The sequence below is a fragment of the Aquarana catesbeiana genome, linkage group LG02, assembly GCF_042186555.1.
Source record: "Aquarana catesbeiana isolate 2022-GZ linkage group LG02, ASM4218655v1, whole genome shotgun sequence".
NCBI lineage: Eukaryota > Metazoa > Chordata > Amphibia > Anura > Ranidae > Aquarana > Aquarana catesbeiana.
This window is the reverse complement of record NC_133325.1, coordinates 245471366-245494457: the sequence shown is the minus strand read 5'-3', so window position 1 is coordinate 245494457 and position 23092 is coordinate 245471366. Positions and strand designations below refer to the sequence as shown.

General features: G+C 41.5%; 1 protein-coding gene across 2 annotated transcripts in view; it reads right to left on the bottom strand.

Annotated features, from left to right (window-relative positions):
* NDFIP2 (Nedd4 family interacting protein 2) overlaps positions 1 to 23092 on the bottom strand; it is a 167224-nt gene that overhangs the window by 121752 nt on the left and 22380 nt on the right. For both annotated transcript variants that reach the window (XM_073614357.1, XM_073614358.1), the window contains exons 2-3: positions 14614 to 14770; positions 2027 to 2154 (exon numbers count right to left, since the gene is read on the bottom strand). In XM_073614357.1, coding sequence (XP_073470458.1) covers positions 2027 to 2154; positions 14614 to 14770 — 285 coding nt within the window. The remainder of the gene's footprint in view (positions 1 to 2026; positions 2155 to 14613; positions 14771 to 23092) is intronic.

Genomic DNA, 23092 nt, shown 5'->3' with positions numbered 1-23092 from the left:
CGGCTACATTTTCCTCCCCTGCAGCAAAGGTGCCCAGGGGAGGAAAAAAATGTCCTGTGTGCAGAAGGGTTTTTCAGGCTAGGAACATTTTTAGCAAACCAAGTAAATATCTTTTGATTTTGCCATAAATATATTTTTCTTGTCACTGCCTGTAAGTTGAACTGGAAGCATAAACAATGTTATCTCATTTGTATGAACTACTAATCTCCCCATCTTTCCATGCAATCGGGACGAGCAAAGGCAGAAATGATTAAAGTCCAACTACGGCTCACTCCATAGCTACAGAGCAGTGAGTGAGCATAGCTAACCAGGGACAGGAAAAAAGTGTTTTTTGCAGGATTACCAGGTAAACATAAAAATGGCGGTAAAAAAGACAAAAAAAAATGAATGCAGCCATTAAGCATTTAATCTGCAATATATTAAAATTTTGTTTTTAGGTTTGTACACACTTCAAAAAGAAAACTATGGAATTTGTGAAAAAAATAAATTACACTCACCTAGGTGAATGCAGCAAAGATCCGATGCTGCATCTATCCCCGTCGGCTCCAGACCAAGAACTGAACAATCAAACACTGCTAATCGCTCAGCTCTCGGTCTTCAGGCTGTGGAGAGTTGGTGACTGAAAGTGACTCTTCCTCCTGATTGGCTGAGACACAGCAGCGGCACCATTGGCTGCCGCTACTGTCAAAGTCAGTTAGCCAATCAGGAGAGAAAGAGAGCCTGAATGGACACAGGGAGCTGTGACTCGGCTCAAGCTGCTAGCTGTGGGGGTACTTAACAGGAGGGAAGGGCCAGGAGCACAGAAGAGGGACCCAAGAAGAGGAGGATCCAGGCTGCTCTGTGCAAATCCACTGCACAGGGCAGGTAAGTATAACCTGTTTGTTATTTTTATAGAAAAAAAAAAATACATAATGAGACTTTACAGTACAATCATTTTAAGGGCTAGCTATGTGATTGGTCAGGATGCCTCCCTCCTCCCATGGTCATCCAACAATGTATCTAGCAAGTTGACTGCATTGATAGCTGACACTTACCTCCAGCTCCAAGCACTTTCATAAAACAAGCGCCAGCAAGAGGAATGTAGAGGACGGGGGTATGTCAGCCCCTATTTCCTCTACATTCCTCTTGCCAGTCCTTGTCTTAAGAAAATACTAAATACAAGCATTGGCTAGCCATGCAGTCATCTTCTTGCTAGCTGCATTGCTGGACAGCTGTGGGGGAAAAGGGGAGCATCCTGTATGGCCATGTGCTAGTCTTCCACGTAGGAAGGTGTGACAAACTACAGGTACTTTGTCCCCGGGGGGGTGGGGCAGAACACTATTCTAGAAAATTAAATTTGACTTGGTCTTTAAAGCAGAACTGAAAGAAGGGCTGTGGTGGGTAGGGGGTTTGCACTTGTAATATTGTGCATGTATAAACAACTTACATTCACATTATACAAAACTTACCTTTGTGTTTGTCCTGCTCCACCTGTGACAGCTCTGTTATCTCCCTTGCCAGTCAACGACGCCATCTTAATGGAAGCTCATCTCGTTGTGGCATATTTTTTCACCATCCATAGGGTGGCCACTGATGATGCAACTCATGTGTCATAGAGCTGCACCTTCATAGAACTTAGCGAACAGATACAAAGTGTGTACAATGCACTACACATGTGTAGCAGATCATGTTAATAAACCTTCTAGTGAGAGTGAAGAGAGTTTTTAGCAGAAGACATACAAAGTCTCTTCTCTTACAAAGCTGCCCATACTAGAATTTTTTCCTGGGTTCAGCTTTCCTTTAAAATTGTACCTGTGCTCTGTATGGTAAAAGCAAATGTGCACTTCAGATTCATTTATTCTGATGTTCTCCTTGAAATCTGAATGACAGTACAATATTATGACATCAGTAAAACAGTGATGCTTCTTGACATATGTTTAGCATGTTTGAAAACACTTTAGCATCAATCATTATAAGACAAATTGAAAAAATTGAAACATTAAGAACTTCACGTTTAGGAAGTCACATTCTAAAAAACACAACTTACCCTCTGTGCCGCTTCGGCAGCTGCTGCCGCCATTGCTGCGGCTTTGGCCTTCTCAGCCTCATCATAAGTTGGAAGAGTAGTGGCTACGCTGTAAGGAGGTGGTACAGGGTAGAAGTCACTCTGTGTTTCTACAGGAAGGCAGAAAAAAAATGAAAACATATTTACAGCAAACAGAAGATATAACAAATTCATTCTGGTAAGAAGAAAAAAAATATAGGTATAAATTCACATTTCTAAGACTTTGGTGTTCTGTAATCTGATGCTATGAGCCAATTAAAAAAAAACATCACTATGAACACATGTAATGTAGAAATAGTGTAAGTGGTATTATGGGCGCATTGCCAACATCCCAAAAAGTTTCCAGTGCAGCTAATAAACCTTGGTAAACTTACCTTTTACAGTGTCACTAAACCCACATCATAAAAAACACTATCAATAAATGCTGTATTACATGCTGTTCATACTCAGTCACTATGAGAGTCATTTTCTGCATTCAGCAAAAAACCTGGTTGATCCTGCTGCTCTCTATCTCCCCCTTCTGTCCAAGTCTCCTATTCAGCTAGGGATTTTCCAGAGCAGTGTTGGCAGCTCTGCACCTGCTCAGTTTTTAGTGAGTTTCTATCTATGCTTAGCATTTCCTCCCTAGCACATCTGAGCAGTCCATGCGACTAAAGAGTCATACATGTGGGTGTATACACAGTGGTAAATGACAGCCCACTACCTCCCTTCCACCTCAATGTCCACTAACCAGCTAAACACGATGAGGGAGGGATGTTATATGTAGATTGATGGAGGCTTCACCCCCTCTTATTCTAAGACATAGGCCGGAGGGCTGTGGCACAGTCTGAGTGGCAGAAATCCGCCCACACCATGTTATTGCCAAAAATAAATAAATAATTTGATTTCAAATATATATTTGTATGACAACTTAAAACAGTTTATAGATATAAATTATTTTTACACTGTATTCCAAAGGCTGTTTTTTATTTTGAACATGTGGCCAGCAGTAGAGGACTAGAAGCTCCTCCTGCTTATGTTTCCCAGCAGACAGGCTAAGAAAGATCTAGGTCACGTGACAGCTGTATATCGATTAGGAAAAAGGTACTTCGATTTTTTAATTAAAATAATTACAGTGCCATCATCCACATACAGAAATAAAAGGGACAATGTAAATTAAATAATGTGTGTTTAATATCACTTTTAATTCCCCTTGTTCTTCTGTGTTTTTGCCTGTAAGGGGTGTCTCTTTTTGGCTGTACTGGATCACAATGAACTCAGGGTATGTGGTGCAGGTGAACTCACAGGGCACACATGCATATATATGTGTAATAATTACACTCATATAAAACATAAAAACATGTATTTATTTTTTTTACCGAGGGCCTAGGTTGCAAAATAGACTGCCCACCATTCTCCTGTCCAAAAATGCTTGTTTTATTGCTGTGTTTGTATTTAGTCATTTCAATAACTCCCTAATTTTTAACAAATATTTTTGCTAGAGTGGATTTTTTTTTCTAATGCTGGCTAGGTGGGCATTTTTGTTCTTGCCTGATATTTTATGTGCTGCATCTTTACTTGCAGATGTTTTTAATGAACCGTGAATAGAAAAAAACAAAAAAATTCTTGTGATATAAACTGGTTAAATAAATATTTTCAGTAACCCTGCAAGGAGAGAGAGAGAAAGGAAAACATAAAAAGGAAGGAAGGAAGGAAGGAAGGAAGGCGGGAAGGGAAGGGAAGGGAAGGGAAGGGAAGGGAAGGGAAGGAAGGAAGCTGCCATTGCCGTTTTCCTGTCCAGGTTGGTGTCAGGTATAGTCAGCGGGGAGCGGTGCCTTGCGTTTCTACAATGTAAGGTACTGTTAATCCAAAGGGGTATTTCATTCATTACTATGCACCGCAGCGTAGCAGAGATACTTTGTCACTTCCTGTTGTGTCTCAGGGAAAAGTTCCCACAGATGGCAAAAAAAATTTAAAAATTACAGGACTTTATTCAATACACTATCCAAACAAGTAAAAAATAATGTTTGGGCATTTTATATACGGTACTTTGTGTTCATTCAAAGTGAAAATCCTGCCTTTTGATACAGTGAGGAAGGTTTCATTTAGAACGCCTGTTTTAGATGCAGGGACGAACTGAATGCCGTTGGCTGCCACTGTGCTATTACTGGGCGTCTGGTGAGTCCCTGTGCCTTTAACTGCTTCCAGCCCAGACCAATTCTGGTATTTCTCTCCTATATATATCCACATTTTTTGCTAGAAAATTACTCAGAACCCCCAAACATTATATATTTTCAGCAGAGACCCTACATAAAATGGCAGTCGTTGCAATTTTTTATGTCACACGGTATTTGCACAGCAATTTTTCAAATCAATTTTTTTGAAAAAAATACACTTTAATGAATTTTGATGCAAAAAAAGCACAATATAACCAATTTTTTAGTAAAATATAAAAGATGATGTTGCACCGATTAAATAGATACCAAACATGTCATGCTTTAAAACTGTGCTCCCTCAAGGAATAGCGCCAAAGTGCGGTACTTAAAAATCTCCATAGGCAACACTTTAAAAACAGGTTACCAATTTAGAGTAACAGAGGAGATCTAGTGCTATAATTATTGCACTCACAAGAACGATTGCAGCGATGTCTCACATGTGTAGTTTGAATGTAGTTTACATATGCGGGCACAACCTACATATGCATTGCTTCTGCGTGTGAGCACGAGGGGATGGGGGCGCTTTAAGAAAAAAAAAATTTTTAGCATTTATTTTATTTTTATACCTTCACTTTCATTTTTTACTTTTAGATCACTTTTATTCCTATTACAAGGAATGTAATCATCCCTTTTAATAGGAATAAGGCATGGTGGGTCTATAAGATCCCACATCTCTATGCTGAAGAGCATAAAATCTAAAATAAAAAAAAATATATATATATATATATATATATATATATATATATATATATATATATATATAAAAAATGATCTCAGGCTTTCCAGCAAAAAACTGTCAGTGTTGCACATGGAAGCAACCATTTGTTTCCTTCACTAGAGCTAAGAGGGAAATCTCCTGGATTATGGCCCAGGAGAAAATCATTAGCAAGCTCTTACACTCCTCTAAGAAGTTTGAGGCGACATGGGAACCAAGGGCAAAGTATATGAAAATACCGCTCCTCCTGTAGAGCCATCGGCTCACCATTTTCTATGACTGGTTCTTTCCACCCTGGTCTCTTATCTATTCTCCCTGGTATCTTTCCACCTTCTATCGTTTGTGTCCGCTCCTCACGTTCTCTCTGACCCTCAAGCTCTCTCCTCCAATAACCACTGAAGATTCAAGGCTCATATATTAAGAGACGTGTCCGGCTTCTTGGCTCTGACTTGGTTTCTCTTTTTATTCTCTTTTTATTCCTCTTGGTCTTATTGTTAATATCAATCCTATGCTTTTCTACATTATTTGTGGTTACCTCTGTGCTACAGGGTTTTTATCCTATTGAAAGAATAAGAGCAAGACGTATTGTCCTTCCCCCCATGATCACAGCTGGGGTGTCAGGGGGTATTGGACGATACCCATCACCTTATTATCAATGTGTAGCACTGATGCTACTGTCCATGCCAGGTGGTTACTGTGGTATATCAGTTGTATTCACCTTTAAGACTACCTTTACTATTTCACAATGTATAACAGATTTAGCTTACTCTGTTATATGTCCTTTATCGGTTCCATTTTGTTTTCTGTAAAACTTCAATAAAAACATTGAAATATAAAACTGGCAGTGTTTACATCTACCAGAGCCAGAAGTAATGTCATGATGTTGCTTCCAGCCTCCCGGGGTCATAGAGATGGCCGGGAGCCATCTAGTCAATGGCCAACTCTATGTTACACTGGTGAGGGGGGGCTGCCTGTAAAAGCAATCAGCCACTAAGATGGCTTTAACAACACATGGAATCGCCGGCTTAAAAAAAAAAAAAAAAAAAAAAGATATCTGGATGATGCCTGAAGATGCAAGCATCGTCCAAATATCTTAACTCAAAGACCAGGACATCATATGATATCCACCCGGGGGAAGTGGTTAAGGAAGGGTGGGCACCCTCCAGGCAAACCTGCTGTCCTTAATCTATCCATCTATATGTGCTCCAACTTGGAGATTCTCAAGACTAGAGAATTAGGACCGCAGTATACAGAGGAGCCTTGATGTGGCCGCTGCAGCTTACTCATACATTTGCAAATGTGTGTAAACGTAACTCTCTGTTTTTAGTGTGAACTATTAACAGAGTCAATTTGTTTTTGTTTTTTGCAGGCTAGCTGGTAAGTGTGCTGGGAAATGTTAATTTGTTTGTGATATTCGTTGCCCTTTCATGTGCATCTTACTGCAGAGGCTATTTATAGTTTGGAGTGGTTACCACTTGTTTGTGCTGTAGGTTTTTATTGCTGCCTGCCTTGTTAGGATGCGTCCCTCTCAGGTCATGGTGGCAGATAGTCACTGGAAAGTGAGGGAAAGCCTATCCCATAAGGACATTTTTTTCCTTTTTACAAGAGTAATAGTAGATTTACCTCCCTCCCATTCTTTGTCATTTGTACGTAAAGCAAAGCCAAGCTGACATCTTGAAGTCATACTGCTACCCAATAGGACTGCTGATGATAATGATTTCGATAGTCTGGCAAGGTGGTATGAAGACATATCTGGCAATCCAACTTTTTTCATTGTTTTTATTTTTAGTACAGTAGGTAAAAGGTTGAAGAACCTTTTATCAGGGTTCACTGCTGTCGGCGTTCATTGTAAACACACCTTTTATTTTTATATGGCAGAGAGGTTGATAGGATACCTTGACCCACTAAATGATTTTTAAAGGCAGCTGGTTAAAAACACCCTTTAAAACCTGAACATGGTCATTGGTTTTGGGGCCCCGTAGGTGGCTAGGCTCCCAAAAAGTCTCACACGTGTAGTATCCCCAGGAGTAGTAGCAGAATGTGTTTTGAGGTGTAATGCCACATATACCCATGGCATGTGTGAAAAATATCTCATTTCCAAAAACTTGTGGCAAAAATTAAAAATCCTGGCATTTCTGTAGACCCTTGTGCCTCCTACAGTGTACCCCACTGTGGTCCATCTCCCTCAGAAAACTGTGCCCAGAGGTATAGCTGAAAAACACCCCGGCTCAGTGTGGAGCTCTGGACCTATGCTGCCATTATGGACCTTGCCCCACATTTGCCCCTTAAATCTCTTTTTTATTGATTTTCATAAGCAATACAAAGAGAACATCCTTGCCCCAATGTTGCTAGAGCAGGGTTCTCAAACTGGTGGCCCTCCAGCTGTTGCCGAACTACAAGTCCCATCATGCCTCTGCCTGAAGGAGTCGTGCTTGTAATGATCAGCCTTGCAATGCCTCATGGGATTTGTAGTTTTGCAGCAGCTGGAGGGCCGCCAGTCTGAGACCCCTGTGCTACAGTATTGCCCTGATTATGACTAGCATAAGGTGTCTGGCCAGTAGAGGTCCATAAGATCACGTTACTGAGCATGTGTTCCAAAAAAAAAAAAAAAAAAAAAGGAATATGGCCACCCTAAGAATAGGTGGTGAACATTTTCTATATCTCTGCATTTCCTCAGATTCTCTACAGAATCAGTTAATAGCTCAAGTGACTCATAGTTTAAAAGGTACACTCTAGACAAAATTAAAAAATGAACCTTGTGACACATGCAGAAGTCTCAACCAAACTTTCTCAGTACAGTTTTTACAAGAACTGCTGTGGTCTTCGAGTTTACCCTAGTTCCTTCTGTCAGTAATCTGGTAATCTGAGAACTCCTGCTTGTGATGCAGATGAATTCCCAATCTCCCTCTCATGTACAGAAACCTCAAGTAGAATCTTCTCACAGCCATCAAATTAACATAGACCATTACATATGACATAAAGTACAGAAACAGTAAGAAAAAGCGGAGACTGCACAGTACATGCATCTGGAAGTACAGTCCCTTTGACCCTGTGAGATGTTCTTTAGATTCTGGCTAATTGGGTTGCAAAAAAGGTCAAAAGCAACATGTGCAGCCAGTTATACATACATAAGAAGAAATACTGTATGTAGTCTGCTACTACTGAAAATGCCAGTTGCCTGACTTGCTCTGGCTTTGATATCTCCTGTATCACAGACCCAGAACGTGTACAGTGAGTAAAGTCAAAACTCCTAAACGACCTTCTTGTTTCTGAGTCACTGAACAAGAAAGAGTTAGAATTAGAATGAAAGCCAAGATCATATATTCCTCTTTGTACAACATTTAGCAAGCCAATTTTTGTTCAGTGGCAGAATGGGTTGGATAGTCTTAGTAGCTCACTAAATGGTTTCACTTGTTGACTATATACACACACACATACACATAGGTGCATCTTTCCTGGTAGGTCTACATTAAAAGGGGCCATCCAGAGATCAGAATTGTGAAAGTATGTTTGAGGTATATTCATCTCTAAGGTCTCACGTCTGCTGTAAATTTCTCTCTCGGGGCTGTTCTTAAATGTGGCCAGCTTAACAGAAGTGCGTGGGCTCTCCCACTCAACTGAAACTGTTTAATCAACTTCTGTCAAAGGAACACGCTGGAAAATCTTCCATCGATCAGCAGCTGCAGCCAACCAGCTGTAGTCTCTGATCGGTGTGTTCTGACAGTGAGCCGTGTCACTATCAGAATACAATGTCCCGGTGGGGAATTCCACCCACCACTTTGTGTGGATGGAAAAAAAAGAACCGTTAATGGATTTAGTCTGTGTTTGTGCCTTCTTACATCTGTTCTGTGTTAGAAGAACTTAGGAACTGCGCCCTGACTGGCCAGTGCATCTGTGTTTGTTATGTACTGGCACGCCTTTGACAACGCCTTGGGAAGCATACTTGCATTTGTCCTGTCACACAAGTCCATCCTACTGTAAATGACTCTTGTGAAGACCAAGTGCCTCTAGCTCTGCACCACAGTGAGAGCAATTTACCATCAGAAGACAATATAGGCGTACTCCTGGCTCTGTCCACTGACTCTATATCTCCTCTCCTGAGCTTGCATCGTGTTCAGATTTCTGTCCATGCTTTGTCTTGGTTTTTTTAGTTTGTACTTGTCATCAATCCTTCAATCAAGGAACTCCTTGAACCCCTAGATAAAGCAAGCAGTCCCCTACTATCTGTGACAAGAACGGTCTGTCTTTTTTTAATTTAACATCATTACGGAATCAATTGTTCTTTCAGACACTGAAGCACCAAGAGCAATCCAAGTCAAAATCTGACATCTGTCATTTACGAATCGGTATTAGAGTTCTAAAAAGCAAAAAAAATAAAAAGATGTAGTGGTAAAATTCTGAAGTTAGTGAGACTACGTAAAATAAGCCCCATGGTAAATCTGCTCCGAATGATTAAGGGAAATGAAATTAGTTAAGAGTAAAACATAGTGGAACAACAAGAGGAAGTTATTAACCACTTTACCTTGCAGTCATCTCCCCTGCTTATGCACTTTCCACCAACTACTAGAATGTTTACTGCACATTGGAAAGGTAATAACACAAAGAAGTAGAAAGCCAAGAGTTGATGCATTTATCATAACAAGGTTTTCTAGCAGATTGTCATCATTTTCATTTTTGTGGTGCTTGTAAGTTCAGGATGACCAACCAAAGGACTGGAAAATCCATCAGTGGACCAAAAAAAGTGTTGCTGTTTTGGAACACTTTGCATTCCAGCACTGTGCACTGCACTCGTGTTTGCTCTTACAGGCAAAGTAATCTCATCTGACAGTTAAATTAAAGAGCGGCAGAGCGGCTGAGGGAGTACTACTGAAGTGGGTACCGAGGCGAGTCAAACCACTGAACACCTACACGGCATTTATATGCAAAAGATAAAAACAAATAGCAACTAGAGATTTACAGTAACTTATTGCAAGTGCTGCAAGGGTTTTCTTTTTTTTTTTCCCCTCAATACTGAAACCCATTTTTGGGGATCTCCTACTGCAGTAACCAACATCAAGTTTAGGGATTATTATTGTGGCTGGTGACACCAATATTGGGGGGTATTATTGCAGCCACTGACCACAATATTGTGGTTATTGGGCCACTGACCTAAAAGCTGGGGTTATTGCTTCCACTGACCTCAAATGCTGGGGTCAGTGATCACCCCCAACGTTGGGGATTATTAAGGCGGCCACTAACCTAAAAGTTGAGGTTAATATTGCTTCCAGTGATCCCAATGTTGTTATTGTTGTTACCAATGACATTAATACTGGAGGTTATTTTTGCTGCTACTGACATCAATGGGGCCAATTTTACTCCCACTTTCTCTTCAGTGTAACCCCAGGCCCCATTTTGTCTAAAACATAGCAAAACAAAAGGCAGAAAGGTGCCACACTACAAGCCATGCAACAAAGTGGAAAACCTGCTTGTCAATGTAGATTATAGATCCACTGTTAATCTGCTCCTGAAGAAGTGAATGTTCTTGAAATGCTTTGAGAAAAAATTCTGGGTCTTGGAAACATCCAAAGTATCAATATGTACTGTATAAGAATGATCTTGTAAAACTATAGTTAGAAAGAACCAAACATTTTCTTTGCATGGTTTAGGTATTTTGAATAATTGTGAATAGAAATATAAGCAAGTAGGTTTTTTTTATCATGAAAATTGTAATTTTATAATGTAGGATTAAAAGTTACAAATTTTACATTCTGTTTATGCAGTACCCTAAAAGTCCTATCAAATACTAAGCTTTTAAGAAGCCAACTATGAATTATTGTTATATCCACCGACATCAAATGACAGAGGTTATTTTTGACCCACTTATTGACACCAAATATGAAGGTTATTTTTATGCCACTTACACTATACTCTCCGCATTAAGGTAAAAAGACTTTCAATAGTAGCCTCACCACCCACCTCCTGCTCAAATACTTACCTGAATCCGATCTCAATCCAGTGATGTCCCATCTGCAGCAGTTCTTCTCTACTATCCACAGGTTTGACTGAGAGCATCATAACCCATTGGCTCTTGCTGCTGTGGGGGACAGGGGCTAAGCCACACTGTCTGAAAAAAATGCACACAGCAGGGACGTGCAGTCAGGGGAGGCAGGTGAGGCATAGCCTTATCTGCTATAAACATTTAAAAAAAAAAAAAAAAAAAGTAGCTCGTGACCTCAGGTCACAGAGACCTCAACTGGGGGTAGGTAGCCTTATGCTGTGTACACACGACCGGACTTTCGACGGACTGAATCACGTCGGAGTTTTCCATGGACTTCCGTCAAATCGGACTTCTCTACACACAATCACACCAAAGTCCAATGGATTCGACCGCCATGACGTACGACCGGACTAGTATAAGGAAGTTCATAGCTAGTAGCCAATAGCTGCCCTAGCGTCGGTTTTCGTCCGCTGGACTAGCATACAGACGAACAGATTTTTTGACCGGACTCGAGTCCATCGGAAAGATTTGAAACATGTTCTAAATCTAAAGTCCGTCACATTTTCAACAAAAAAGGTCCGCTGCAGGTCAGATGAAGCCCACACACGGTCGAATTGTCCGACGGATTCGTTCTGTCAGACAAGTTGGGTCGAAAAGTCCGGCCGTGTGTGCACGGCATAAGTCCTACCCCACCACTGGTAAAAATTTGGGGCTCCTACGACCTATGATTCCTGAGATACGGGGCTCCTTGTGCCGCCTGTCAGAAGCTACATACAGAGCAGCCAGTTTAAATACAAGCTGGCACGCTCTGTTTGCAGCAGACTGAGAGGATGAGCTCACAGTGCCTCTCCTCACTTATTGTCAGAAGCACTGAGCTTAGTGGACAGCTTGGAGTCTTGGAACAATGGTAAAGTACCATTAGCTCCAGCTGTCCAATAAAAATGCTGCAGTGGAGACACGCCTCTCACTGCAGTGTCACAGAAGGGGCTTGTGTCTAAAAGACAAATGCTTCCTTCCAGCCCAGCCCTCTTAACTACAAGGAAAAAACATGGGTTTATGGGTATAAGATTTACCCACAATCCCATGCTTTCCTCACACAGTTAAAGCGGAGTTCCACCCGTTTTTAGTTTATTAAAAGTCAGCAGCTACAAAAAGTGTAGCTGCTGACTTTTAATAAACAGACACTTTCCTGTCCCACGATCCAACGCGATCCGCCCGAAGTCTCGCTCTTCCCCCTGCTCTCCGCGGCACCATCATAGCAACTGTGAGCACCCAGCCGTGACAGCTTAGGGCTTCACGGCCGGGCGTGCACTGCGCATGCACGAGTCGTGCTATTGTCTCTGCTATTGGCCAGGCAATCTTCTGGGACCTATGACATGTCCCAGAAGATTGCAGGGAGAGAGGGGCCGCCTAGGGGGAGAAGAGTCGCCTAGGCGGCCAAAAAGCGAAAGAAGGAAGTGGGACAGTATGTTTCTCTAAAAAGAAGGTACACATTCTCCCCCCCCAAAAGATTACATGCAAAATGTGGCATGTAAGGGGGAGGGCTTAAAGCAGAAGTTCCACCTTTGGGTGGAACTCCCCTTTAAGAGGGATAATGAGAATCTGCTGCTGTTAAAAAGGTACTGTTATAATCAAGCTAAATCCCATATTATGCTATATGTTATAAGATAATAATTTATTATTTATCTATTTACTGTGAAATTACTGGTATGAAGTTATAATATCAAACTTCAGTAATTTGTCCGTTAAGCCACCTGCTTGAGTACAGTTTTTGAAAATATAGTAAATTACCTTAAAACAATATATAATTATTATTTAATAATTATTTGTATATTACTATAATTTGTATATTACTGTAATTAACCCCTTGCCACCCAAGCTAATTCTGACACTTCTCTCCTACATGTAATAATCATCATTTTTTTGCTAGAAAATTGCTCAAAACCCCGAAACAACGTTTCGTGAAAAAAAAAAAAGAAAAAAAGTTAGCCAATTGTTTAATGTGAAAGATGATGTTACGCCGAGTAAATAGATACCCAACATGTCACGCTTTAAAATTGCGCACACTTGTGGAATGGCGCCAAACTTCAGTATATAAAAATCTCCAGAAGACGCTTTAATTTTTTTTTGCAGGTTACCAGTTTATAGTTACAGAGGAGGTCTAGTGCTAGAATAATTGCTCTCTCTAACGATCGCGGCGTATGTAACCTGTTTGTATCTGGCTTTGATACTAGCCAGTGCCTCAGCAGCCACTGACCGCATGTCCCTGGTACACAGCCTGGCTCAGAATCAAGCACTCATGAGTTCCCCCATAGCAAGCGGCTTGCTATCTATGCAGGCACTCGGAAGGGGAAAGAAGCTCAGAATGCGGGCGTGGACTCCAGAACAGGAGCATCGGGGCCGCTCTGTGCAAATCGAATGTCTTTTATTTTATTTTTTGTTTTATTTTTGAAAAGGCTTTACAATCTTTTTAATTTTACACCAACTGATTCTAATGACACTGGTTATTTTTATACCTACTGACACCAGTGATAGAATTGATTTTTGCACATATTGACCAGCAATGTAAATGCTACGTTATCATACGTCTGACCCCTGCAGTCTCATAGCTTGGAGAAGCGAGGAGGAAGGAGAATCAGAGGAGTGCCTTGCCATCCTAGGCTAAGAGGCTGTGTATGTCTATTGATGCGCACAGTGTAGGGAGAAACACCTCTAGTGTTTGCTGCAAGAAAAAAGAGCCACCCTGAAACAGGAAACCTGGGGCAGCGGTCATGACACCAGCTTAACCACTTCAAGACCGCCCACCACATATATACTGCGGCGGGGCGGCTCTATTGCACGAAAACAACATACCTGTACGTCCTTTTGTGCAATAGATACTGTGGGCGCACATGCCCGCTGCATGGAGCCGATCCGCGGGTCCGGCGGACCCAATGTCCTTCAGCCACTCATGATCGCTCCACAGAGAGGCAGAACTGGGATCTGCCTATGTAAACAAGGCAGATCCCCGTTCTGACAGGGAAGTACACAGAGATATTCTGTTCCTAGTAATCAGGAACAGTGATCTCTGTGTTCTTCCTGTCAGTCCATCTCCCCCACAGTTATTAAACACTTGCAGGGAACCTAACCCTTTGATCGCCCCTGATGTTAACCCCTTCCCTGCCAGTGTAATTTATATAGTGATCAGTGCATTTATTTAGCTCTGATCACTGTATTGGTTTCACTGGTCCTCAAAAAGTGTTACTTGGGTAACAGGAGTGCAAAAACGAATTGCACTATGATCCATAGGAGAAGTACAGTCAAATGAGCTTTGGCTGGACCTCTCCTTTAAGGGGGTAAAACCTTCCGGGGTTGAAGTGGTTAAACTGGAACATAGGCAAAGATTAAAAGATAAAAGTAGCTGCATCCTAAGTAAGTGATTAAAACAGCTGCTGAATGTGCTTAAAAACTGATGGTTTATTATCACTTTAACGCACCTCAATTTACAATGTAATTCAAGACAAAAAAATGTTTTCCCCATTTTGAGAGAAGTGGGGTGTGTCAGAACAGCTTTTGTTACCGTTTCCCCCTTGGAGAGATCTCAGGCATAAACATGAGCATTAATATGCCATTCAAGAGGTAAATGGTGTGCCTTGATTCAGTGAAACATTTGGACCGTACCTCTTGCAGTCTCTAAACCTACCTGTGTTTGTGGCAATGTCAGCCACAATGCTGCTGTAAGGTGGAGGAGATGCTTCTACTGTAGAACTTCCAGATGCCTGGGCAGCCAGAGGAGCTTGTGAGGAGGTTGATGGCTGTTCTACGGCTGGAGCTTCCGAAGAGTCATCTTCATTCTCAAGCTAAACACAAACAAAATGTACATTTATTTCAGACATTGAAGGATGAAGAGGATGACAGTAGGCCCAATCTCTTTTCTCTGGAGCAAATGCGTTCATGCAAGTCATGCCATTAGTAGGTACCCAAGGTGCAACAACAGTATGTCGTTTATTTAACATGCTTAACATTAAAACATGCTTCAGGAAAACCTCAGATTGCTTGTTCTACCAGCTATCCAACAATTAACCAGATGAAACCAGTATGATGGATCCTATGTTGTGTTCCTCTGTACATTGTATTGCAGAAGAAGGGAAATGTATTTACTGGACCTTGTTTGCCTTAGTCCACACAAAACAAGTATGGTGGATAATATGATGTGTTTCCTCTGTACATTTACAGCATAAACAAAAGGCATACTTTTAAATGGACCCTGAAGGGCTTCAAGTCTGTCTGGTTATTCTTGATGTTCTCCCTAGGGGAGATGATAGTAGGGATGGACAGTTTCTCATAACACCTGGACATGCACACTATTAGAGGAAGGGTCAGGGCCCTGTTTCCATGTTGCTTTGACACACAGAGGGAAATTGCTGAAGTTCACCTATGAATGTAAATATCCATTGATAGCCACAATGCTCTTTTAGGGCCCGTTCACACCTGTCTGCTTTGATACATTAATGTACGCCTGTTATGTTTTTTATGTTGTGTGTTAATGGATGTTGCGATAAGACAGCTTATTCAAGTGGGCTGCCAACACAACAGCATAATCAAAAAAGAACGGACATTCACCATTTTTTCTAGATGCAGCACACCACAACACACAGTAGTGTGTTACCAGGTATTGTGTTGTGCTGCAACACACGTGTGTCAGAGGTGCATTGCTTTGCCATAATGTGCATGTTACCGCAATGCACCATAGCTGACGGGCGTGAAAGGGCCCAAACACTTTCAAATAGTAATTTTATTTGATGCTGTAAACCAAACCATCCATGCAAATGGAAGGTCCACGACCTTGCCACCCACCCACTCTAAAAAAACAAATAAGCTGTAAAAAAGAAGAAAAAAAAAAATACTCACCATGGTCCTGGCTTCTAGGAGATGCCACCACCTCTCACTCCTGCATTCTGGCCACTCAACATATCACAGGTGGCCGGTTTCCCAGGAGGCAGCAGTAAGGCACAGTGATGTCACCTGTGCCTCCTGGATGCCATGACCAAGGTATTTTTGTTTTTTGTTAAAATTTTTTGGGCAGTGGAGGGGGGGATTGCATGCAAGAGGATCTTCTGTTTTTGTCATGGAAGGTCAGGTTTATGTAACTTAAGTGTTTTTCAAGCTTTAAGGTTTTTTTTTTTCCCCTTAAAGCAGAACTCTGGGATTTTCAAAAAAATCTCCCATTAGTACACCCCCCACACAAAACACTAAACCGTTATTACATTTGTGAAATTTTTTACCGTTTAAGAGATATGACCGATTTAATTTTCAGGAAGTCAGCTTTGTGATTCAAAATTTCTCCAAAGTGAGTAAAATATTCTGTGACCCCAAACCGAAATTGTGGATGCCATTCCTGTTGTAGGAATAACAATCAATAAAGCCGACCACTGTGGGTGCAGGCTAGGACCGAGCTTGTCCCGACTCCAAACACCAATGTGCAGGGAAGAAAATGTCCATGTGAGCCACACATCTCTGCACACCCCAGCTAAGAAAGTGCAACAGTCTCAGCCTGGGTTCCAGCCAGGCCACACCCCCAATGTATTTCACTCCACCTCTGGAGCTTAATCATGGGGATGGTGAGGTTCCCCATGATTAAGCTATGGGGGCAGAGTGAAATGTGTTGGGGCATGGCCTTGGCTGGAGTCTGGTCTGAGGCAGTTACAGGTTCTTACCTGGGGTTTGCAGAGATGTGCAGCTCATATGGACATTTTCTTCCCTGTTGGAAAACTCCTAGACAGTAAAGATGAGCATGGGTTCAGTCCGAACTGATGTTTGGTCAAAACTGTAAGGTAGCTGTTGATGCCAGGCCAATGAACTGTAGGTGAGGGATTCCCCACCCCGTAGCTGCACGTATACAAAAAACACAAATTGGTATGCCATTGGTGACCTAATATGCCAACATGCCATTGGTGACCTTGGTGCGGGCAGGGAATGTCCAACCTGCAACCGATTGGCCCGGGAATGACAGCTTTTTTTCCAGATTAGGCTGAACCTAAGCTCATCACTATTAAAAAGCCACTGAAATAAATGTCTCCACTGATTATTTCCACTTTAATGCTGTTCAAAATTTTTTATTTTCCCTTACTTCAGTCCCTGTAATAGTGATCAGCAGGACATATAAAAAAGGGAATGTACGCAGTTTGGATACAGAGCAATAAAAACCTGAAAGAAGTTCTAACCCCTCACCACTCTATCCTAGGCCTGGTTTACACTAGCAGTTGGGGGCGATTATGGAGCAGCAGTGTGAGGTTCAGGGGGTTAAAACGGGCGGTGGGGAGGTAATACAAATGCCTCTTATTGCTGTTAAATGCTCTCTCATCGGAGAGCACTAGTAGTGTAAATAAGGCCCTAAACAAAAAAAATTGGTCTCATGAAACAGTTGCATAAAGCTAGGAAAACACAGGGCTTTTTGCTTACTCATTAACAAATGTTCCACCCACACATCTACCAGTCACTAACATTATTTCCTCTTGACATATAGCATTCAAAATTGTAAGAACAAGGAATCAGATAATACGTTGGCGTGACAGTAATATTGGATCACCAGACAGGAGCTCTTGTGTGTGGATACAGTCAACATATAGTATCCCACAAAAGTGAGTACACCCCTCACATTTTTGTAAATATTTTATTATATCTTTTCATGTGACAACACTGAAGAAATGATACTTTGCTACAATGTAAAGTAGCGAGTGTACAGCTTGTATAACTGTGGTAAATTTGCTGCCCCCTCAAAATAACAACACACCGCCATTAATGTCTTATACACTGGCAAAAAAAGTGAGTACACACCTAAGTAAAAATGTCCAAATTGGGTCCAAAGTGTCAATATTTTGTGTGGCCACCATTATTTTCCAGCACTGCCTTAACCCTCTTGGGCATGGCGATCACTAGAGCTTTACAGGTTGCCACTAAAGTCCTCTTCCACTCCTCCATGACGACATCACAGAGCTGGTGTATGTTAGAGACCTTGCGCTCCTTCAACTTTAATTTGAGGATGCCCCACAGATGTTTAATAGGGTTTAGGTCTGGAGACATGCTTGGCCAGTCCATCACCTTTACCCTCAGCTTCTTTAGCAAGGCAGTGGTCGTCTTGGAGGTGTGTTTGGAGTCGTTATGTTGGAATACTGCCCTGCGGCCCAGTCTCCGAAGGGAGGGGGGTCATGCTCTGCTTCAGTATGTCACAGTACATGTTGGCATTCATGGTTCCCTCAATGAACTGTAGCTCCCTAGTGCCGGCAGCACTCATGCAGCCCCAGACTATGACACTCCCAACAACATGCTTGACTGTAGGCAAGACACACTTGTCTTTCTACTCCTCACCTGGTTGCCACCACACACGTTTGACACCATCTGAACCAAATAAGTTTATCTTGGTCTCATCAGACCACGGGACATGGTTCCAGTAATCCATGTCCTTAGTTTGGTGGTCTTCAGCAAACTGTTTGCGGACTTTCTTGTGCATAATCTTTAGAAGAGGCTTCCTTCTGAGACAACAGCCACGTAGACCAATTTGATGCAGTGTGCGGCGTATGGTCTGAGCACTGACAGGCTGATCCCCCACTCCTTCAACCTCTGCAGCAATGCTGGCAGCACTCATACGTCTAATAAAGTGGTGAGTGTCCTTCGTGCTATCAGTGGTGAATCATTAAAGGTGAAAAATATTAGGATAATTGCAGCAATCTATAGTGTTCACAACAACACAAACAAATAGAAAGAAAAGAAAGGTGATTCCGCGCAGTAGCCCAGTACCTGAGGAATAATCCTCTGAATATAGTGGAAGTTAAACAATAATGACAAGGATAAAATAATGAAGTGCAATGTTTGCATGTGGATAATGTGTCACTGTAAAGTAGATAAAAAAAAAATAATACCACATAAAAAGTTGTGACAAGAAAAACTGAGCACTTCAAATAATCACATAAATCTATAAAAATGCCTAATGTGAAGTGCCAAAAAAATCTATTAATAGTGTGGCAATAACAACAACAGTGGGAAAATGCATATAAAGTGTTAATAGTCCAAATAATAAAATATGAAATTCTATGTCCATATGGTGAGGTGGACTGTTCTTAAGGGTCACAGATATAAAAGGTAAAAGGTGATTCAGTGGGTGACTCATAAATAATATGATTCAGTGATGTTGCCCATAAATAACTCCATGTAATTTCTCTTGGATGTGGTCTCACAGAACTCTCACCTTAAAGCTGATGAATAATTGCATCTGTGAGTAAAGGTGTATTGGTGTTATCACTGTTGGGTGCTGTCAATGAAGCCTGTTGTGAATTTCTCCTTTAAATTCCTCCGCAAGCGTCTCCTAAAAGGCTCCGGTATCGCCACAGCAGTGGCAGGGGGAAAGAGAGAGAAAGAAAGGCCTCCACTAGTGTAGTATGTTTAAACGATAGGGGGATATTTATTAAATGTCTAAAGTGGAATCTTACATTGTAACAAACGTTTAAAAGCAAATGGAAAAAGTAATGACTATATGGCGTTCTCAGCGCCCTCTCACTTTTCCTCCTGGTGTACATCTTGCTCCGGCCACTCCCTACGCATTACGACACGATCACGTGTCTTCATCTGGGTCCCCAGATGAATTGGTCTGCATGGCTGTTGTCTCAGAAGGAAGCCTCTTCTAAAGATTACTGTGCGAAATCACCTTTCTTTTCTAGCACTCATACGTCTATTTCCCAAAGACAACCTCTGCATATGACGCTGAGCATGTGCACTCAACGTTCTGAGTGGAACCTGTCCTGTTAAACTGCTGTATGCTCTTGGCCACCATGCTGCAGCTCAGTTTCAGGGTCTTGGCAATTTTCTTATAGCCTAGGCCATCTTTATGTAGAGCAACAACTCAGATCCTCAGAGAGCTCTTTGCCATGAGGTGCCATGTTGAACTTGCAGTGATCAGTATGAGAGAGTGAGAGCGATAACACCAAATTTAACACACCTGCTGCCCATTCACACCTGAGACCTTGTAACACTAATGCTGCGTACACACGACCGGTTTTGCCTTCGGAATAAACTCCGAAGGTTTCTCCGAAGGAATTCCATTCCAGCGCTCTTGCCTACACACAGTCAACCCAAAGTTCGACCGTCCAGAACACGGTGACGTACAACACTTACGACGGGACTAGAAAAAGGAAGTTTAATAGCTAGTAGCTTCCGTCTTGTAGTTGCTTCAGAGCATGCGTCGTTTTTGGTCCGTCGGAACAGCATACAGACGATCGGTTTTCCCCGATAGGAATTGGTTCCGTCGGAAATATTTAGAGCATGTTCCATTTCTAGATCCATCAGAATTTTCAAAAAAAAAAGTCAGATGAGGCCTACACACGATCAGAATAGACGAGGAAAAACTTCCGTCTGACTTTTTCTATCGGACATATCGCTCGTGTGTACACGGCTTAACAAGTCGCATGACACTGGGGAGGGAAGATGGCTAACTGGGCCCAATTTGGACATTTTCACTTAGGGGTGTACTCACTTTTGTTGCCAGCGGTTTCGTTAAATTTATTTTACTTTCTGCTATAAAACATATCCAATAAAAAAGTTTAAAAATCAAAATCTCTTCATAACTTTAGGCCAATATGTATTCTGCTACATATTTTTGGTAAAAAAAAAAAAAATCCCAATAAGCGTATATTGATTGGTTTACGTGAATGCTATAGCGTCTACAAACTATGTTATATATAGTGGAATTTTTCTTTTTTATACTATAAATATGGCAATCAGCAACTTATAGCGGGACAGTGATGGTGGACAGTCTGACACCAACTGACACGTTGTGGGAACCAGTGACACTAATACAGTGATCAGTACTAAAAATACACACAGTTAATGTACTAATGACACTGGCTGGGAAGGGGTTAACATCTAGGGCGATCAGTGGGTTAAATGTGTGCCCAACAGTGCTTAGTGTGTTTACTGTGGGGTGCTTTCACTAAGATGTGCTGGTTTTTATTCCCTGCTTTGCAGGGGGGGAAAAAAACAGCACATCCCAGCTGACAGGACAGAGCTATGTCCTGTCCTCCTACTTGCCGATCAGTGGGTGCTGGCAGTCATTCACTGGCCAGCACCCGCCGATAGGCTTGTGCGGTAGGGCTGCAACTAACGATTATTTTCATAATCGATTAGTTGGCCGATTATTGTTTTGATTAATCGGTTAATAACTTTAAAAAAAAAGTGTGGTGTATAATTTAGTTAATATGTAAAGTTTAAAAAAAAGGCAATTTATTCCTAAATATCTTTATACACAGGGGTAAATATAGATAACCAACTACATGTTTAAGGAGTAAAATCTTTAATCCTCTCTGAGAATAACAGACAGAAGAGATATACTCTATATACTATTAGAGGTTCAATCTGGTAAATATGATCAGACTCAGATCAAAATTCTAGACTGTTTTGCAGATTTTCAAACAGAACTATAATATTACATGCTTTTCTGCAGCTTCTCCATTGAAGTATATTGAACCAAAAAAGCACCGTTTTGCATTGAAAAAGGTCCTTGACCCTTTCCAAATACACAGCAGCTGAAAAAAGCATAGATGTGAATGTTAAATAAACTGTAGTGCATTTCTGCAAAAAGCACCAAAAAACACATGGGTGGGAACCAGGCCTAAGACATTTAGTAACATAATGGAGTTTAAAAAAAAAAATAAAAAAATTAGCCCTTAGTTTTTTTACTTTGCAACAGTGAAAGTAATATTTACAGTAGAGACTATTTGCTTTTTTTGTACTATATAGAGCTAATTTTAGCTTTTTTAACCCCTGACCGATTAATCGATTACTATTTTCATAATCGATTAATTTCATAATCGATTAGTTGTCGATTAATCGATTAGTTGTCGATTAATCGATTAGTTGTCTCGGCCCTATTGTGCGGTGTCTAATCACGGCACAGTGGGTGCACCCACTACCCGGAAGTATGGTGATCCAGCACAGGAGAGCCGCTCTGCCGCCGTACTCTTATGTGAGGCGGTCAGCAAATTGATATCAGACAGCGACACCAGCAACTATAAGGCAGCCTTTTTCAACTTTTTCACATTGGAGAAACCCTTTAAAAAGTCTGAGATCTAAGGGAACCCATGAAATAATTTCCTGATCTACAGCTCACAATAAATAATTAGTGTGACCAATGAGCTGTGGATGTCTGTACCGTGCAAAATATATAATGAACCTTATTGGGTCTGGGGCTGTCTATTGTGGTGGAGATGGTGGTTTAATGTATGTGAAAAATATTGCCCCATGTAGTACTATCAAGAGTAGTAAACAGTAGTCCTGCCATCACATACTGCTGGCTGTGAACCGCTTCTCTAATCCCACGAAATGCTCTTCAATGATGAGAACTTTAGGAGTATTGCGGGGAAGTAATGTATGGAAATTGAAGGTACCATTGTGCAGATATAAACCCACTACAACTTGCGGTGAGTCCCCTAAGGGTGTACTGCTGAATCCTAAAGAATCCCTGCTATAGGAGTAAAATGGCTACTTTTCTCAAAGTGATATTAAAAGGCAGATTTGTTTTCTTGAAATACATGTTATACTTACCTGCTCTGTGCAGTGGTTTTAGACAGAGCAGCCCCGATCCTTCTCTTCTCGGATCCCCCGCCAGTGTTCTTGGCTCCCTCCTCCCGAACTGAGCCGCTGCTGTGTGTGTCCATTCAGACATAGAGCACAGTTCAGCCCTGTCCCTGTTCTCTCCTCATTGGCTCACTGGCTATGACTGAGAGTAGCCAGAGCCAGGCTGACTCAGCCAGTGAGGTGGAAGAGACCCAGGAAAATCGCTGCTCTCATGTGCATCTCTGGATCAAGATGGAACTCAGGTAAGTATTAGGGGGGCTGCTGCACACAGGTTTTTTTTAACTTCATGCAAAGAATGCATGAAGGTAAAAAACCTTGAGCCTTTACAACCACCTGAATACTAATGTTTGAAAATAAGCAAAATGCATTACAAAAACAACAAATATAGTTGTTAAAGTGGAAGTAAACTTCCTCTACTGACATTTACCTATAGGTAAGCCTATAATAAAGGCTTACCCATAGGGAGAGCAAATATCTCCTAAACGTGCACCCTTTAGGAGATATTTACATTACATGCAGCCAGTGACATCACTTGCGCATGCGCTCTTTAGGAACAG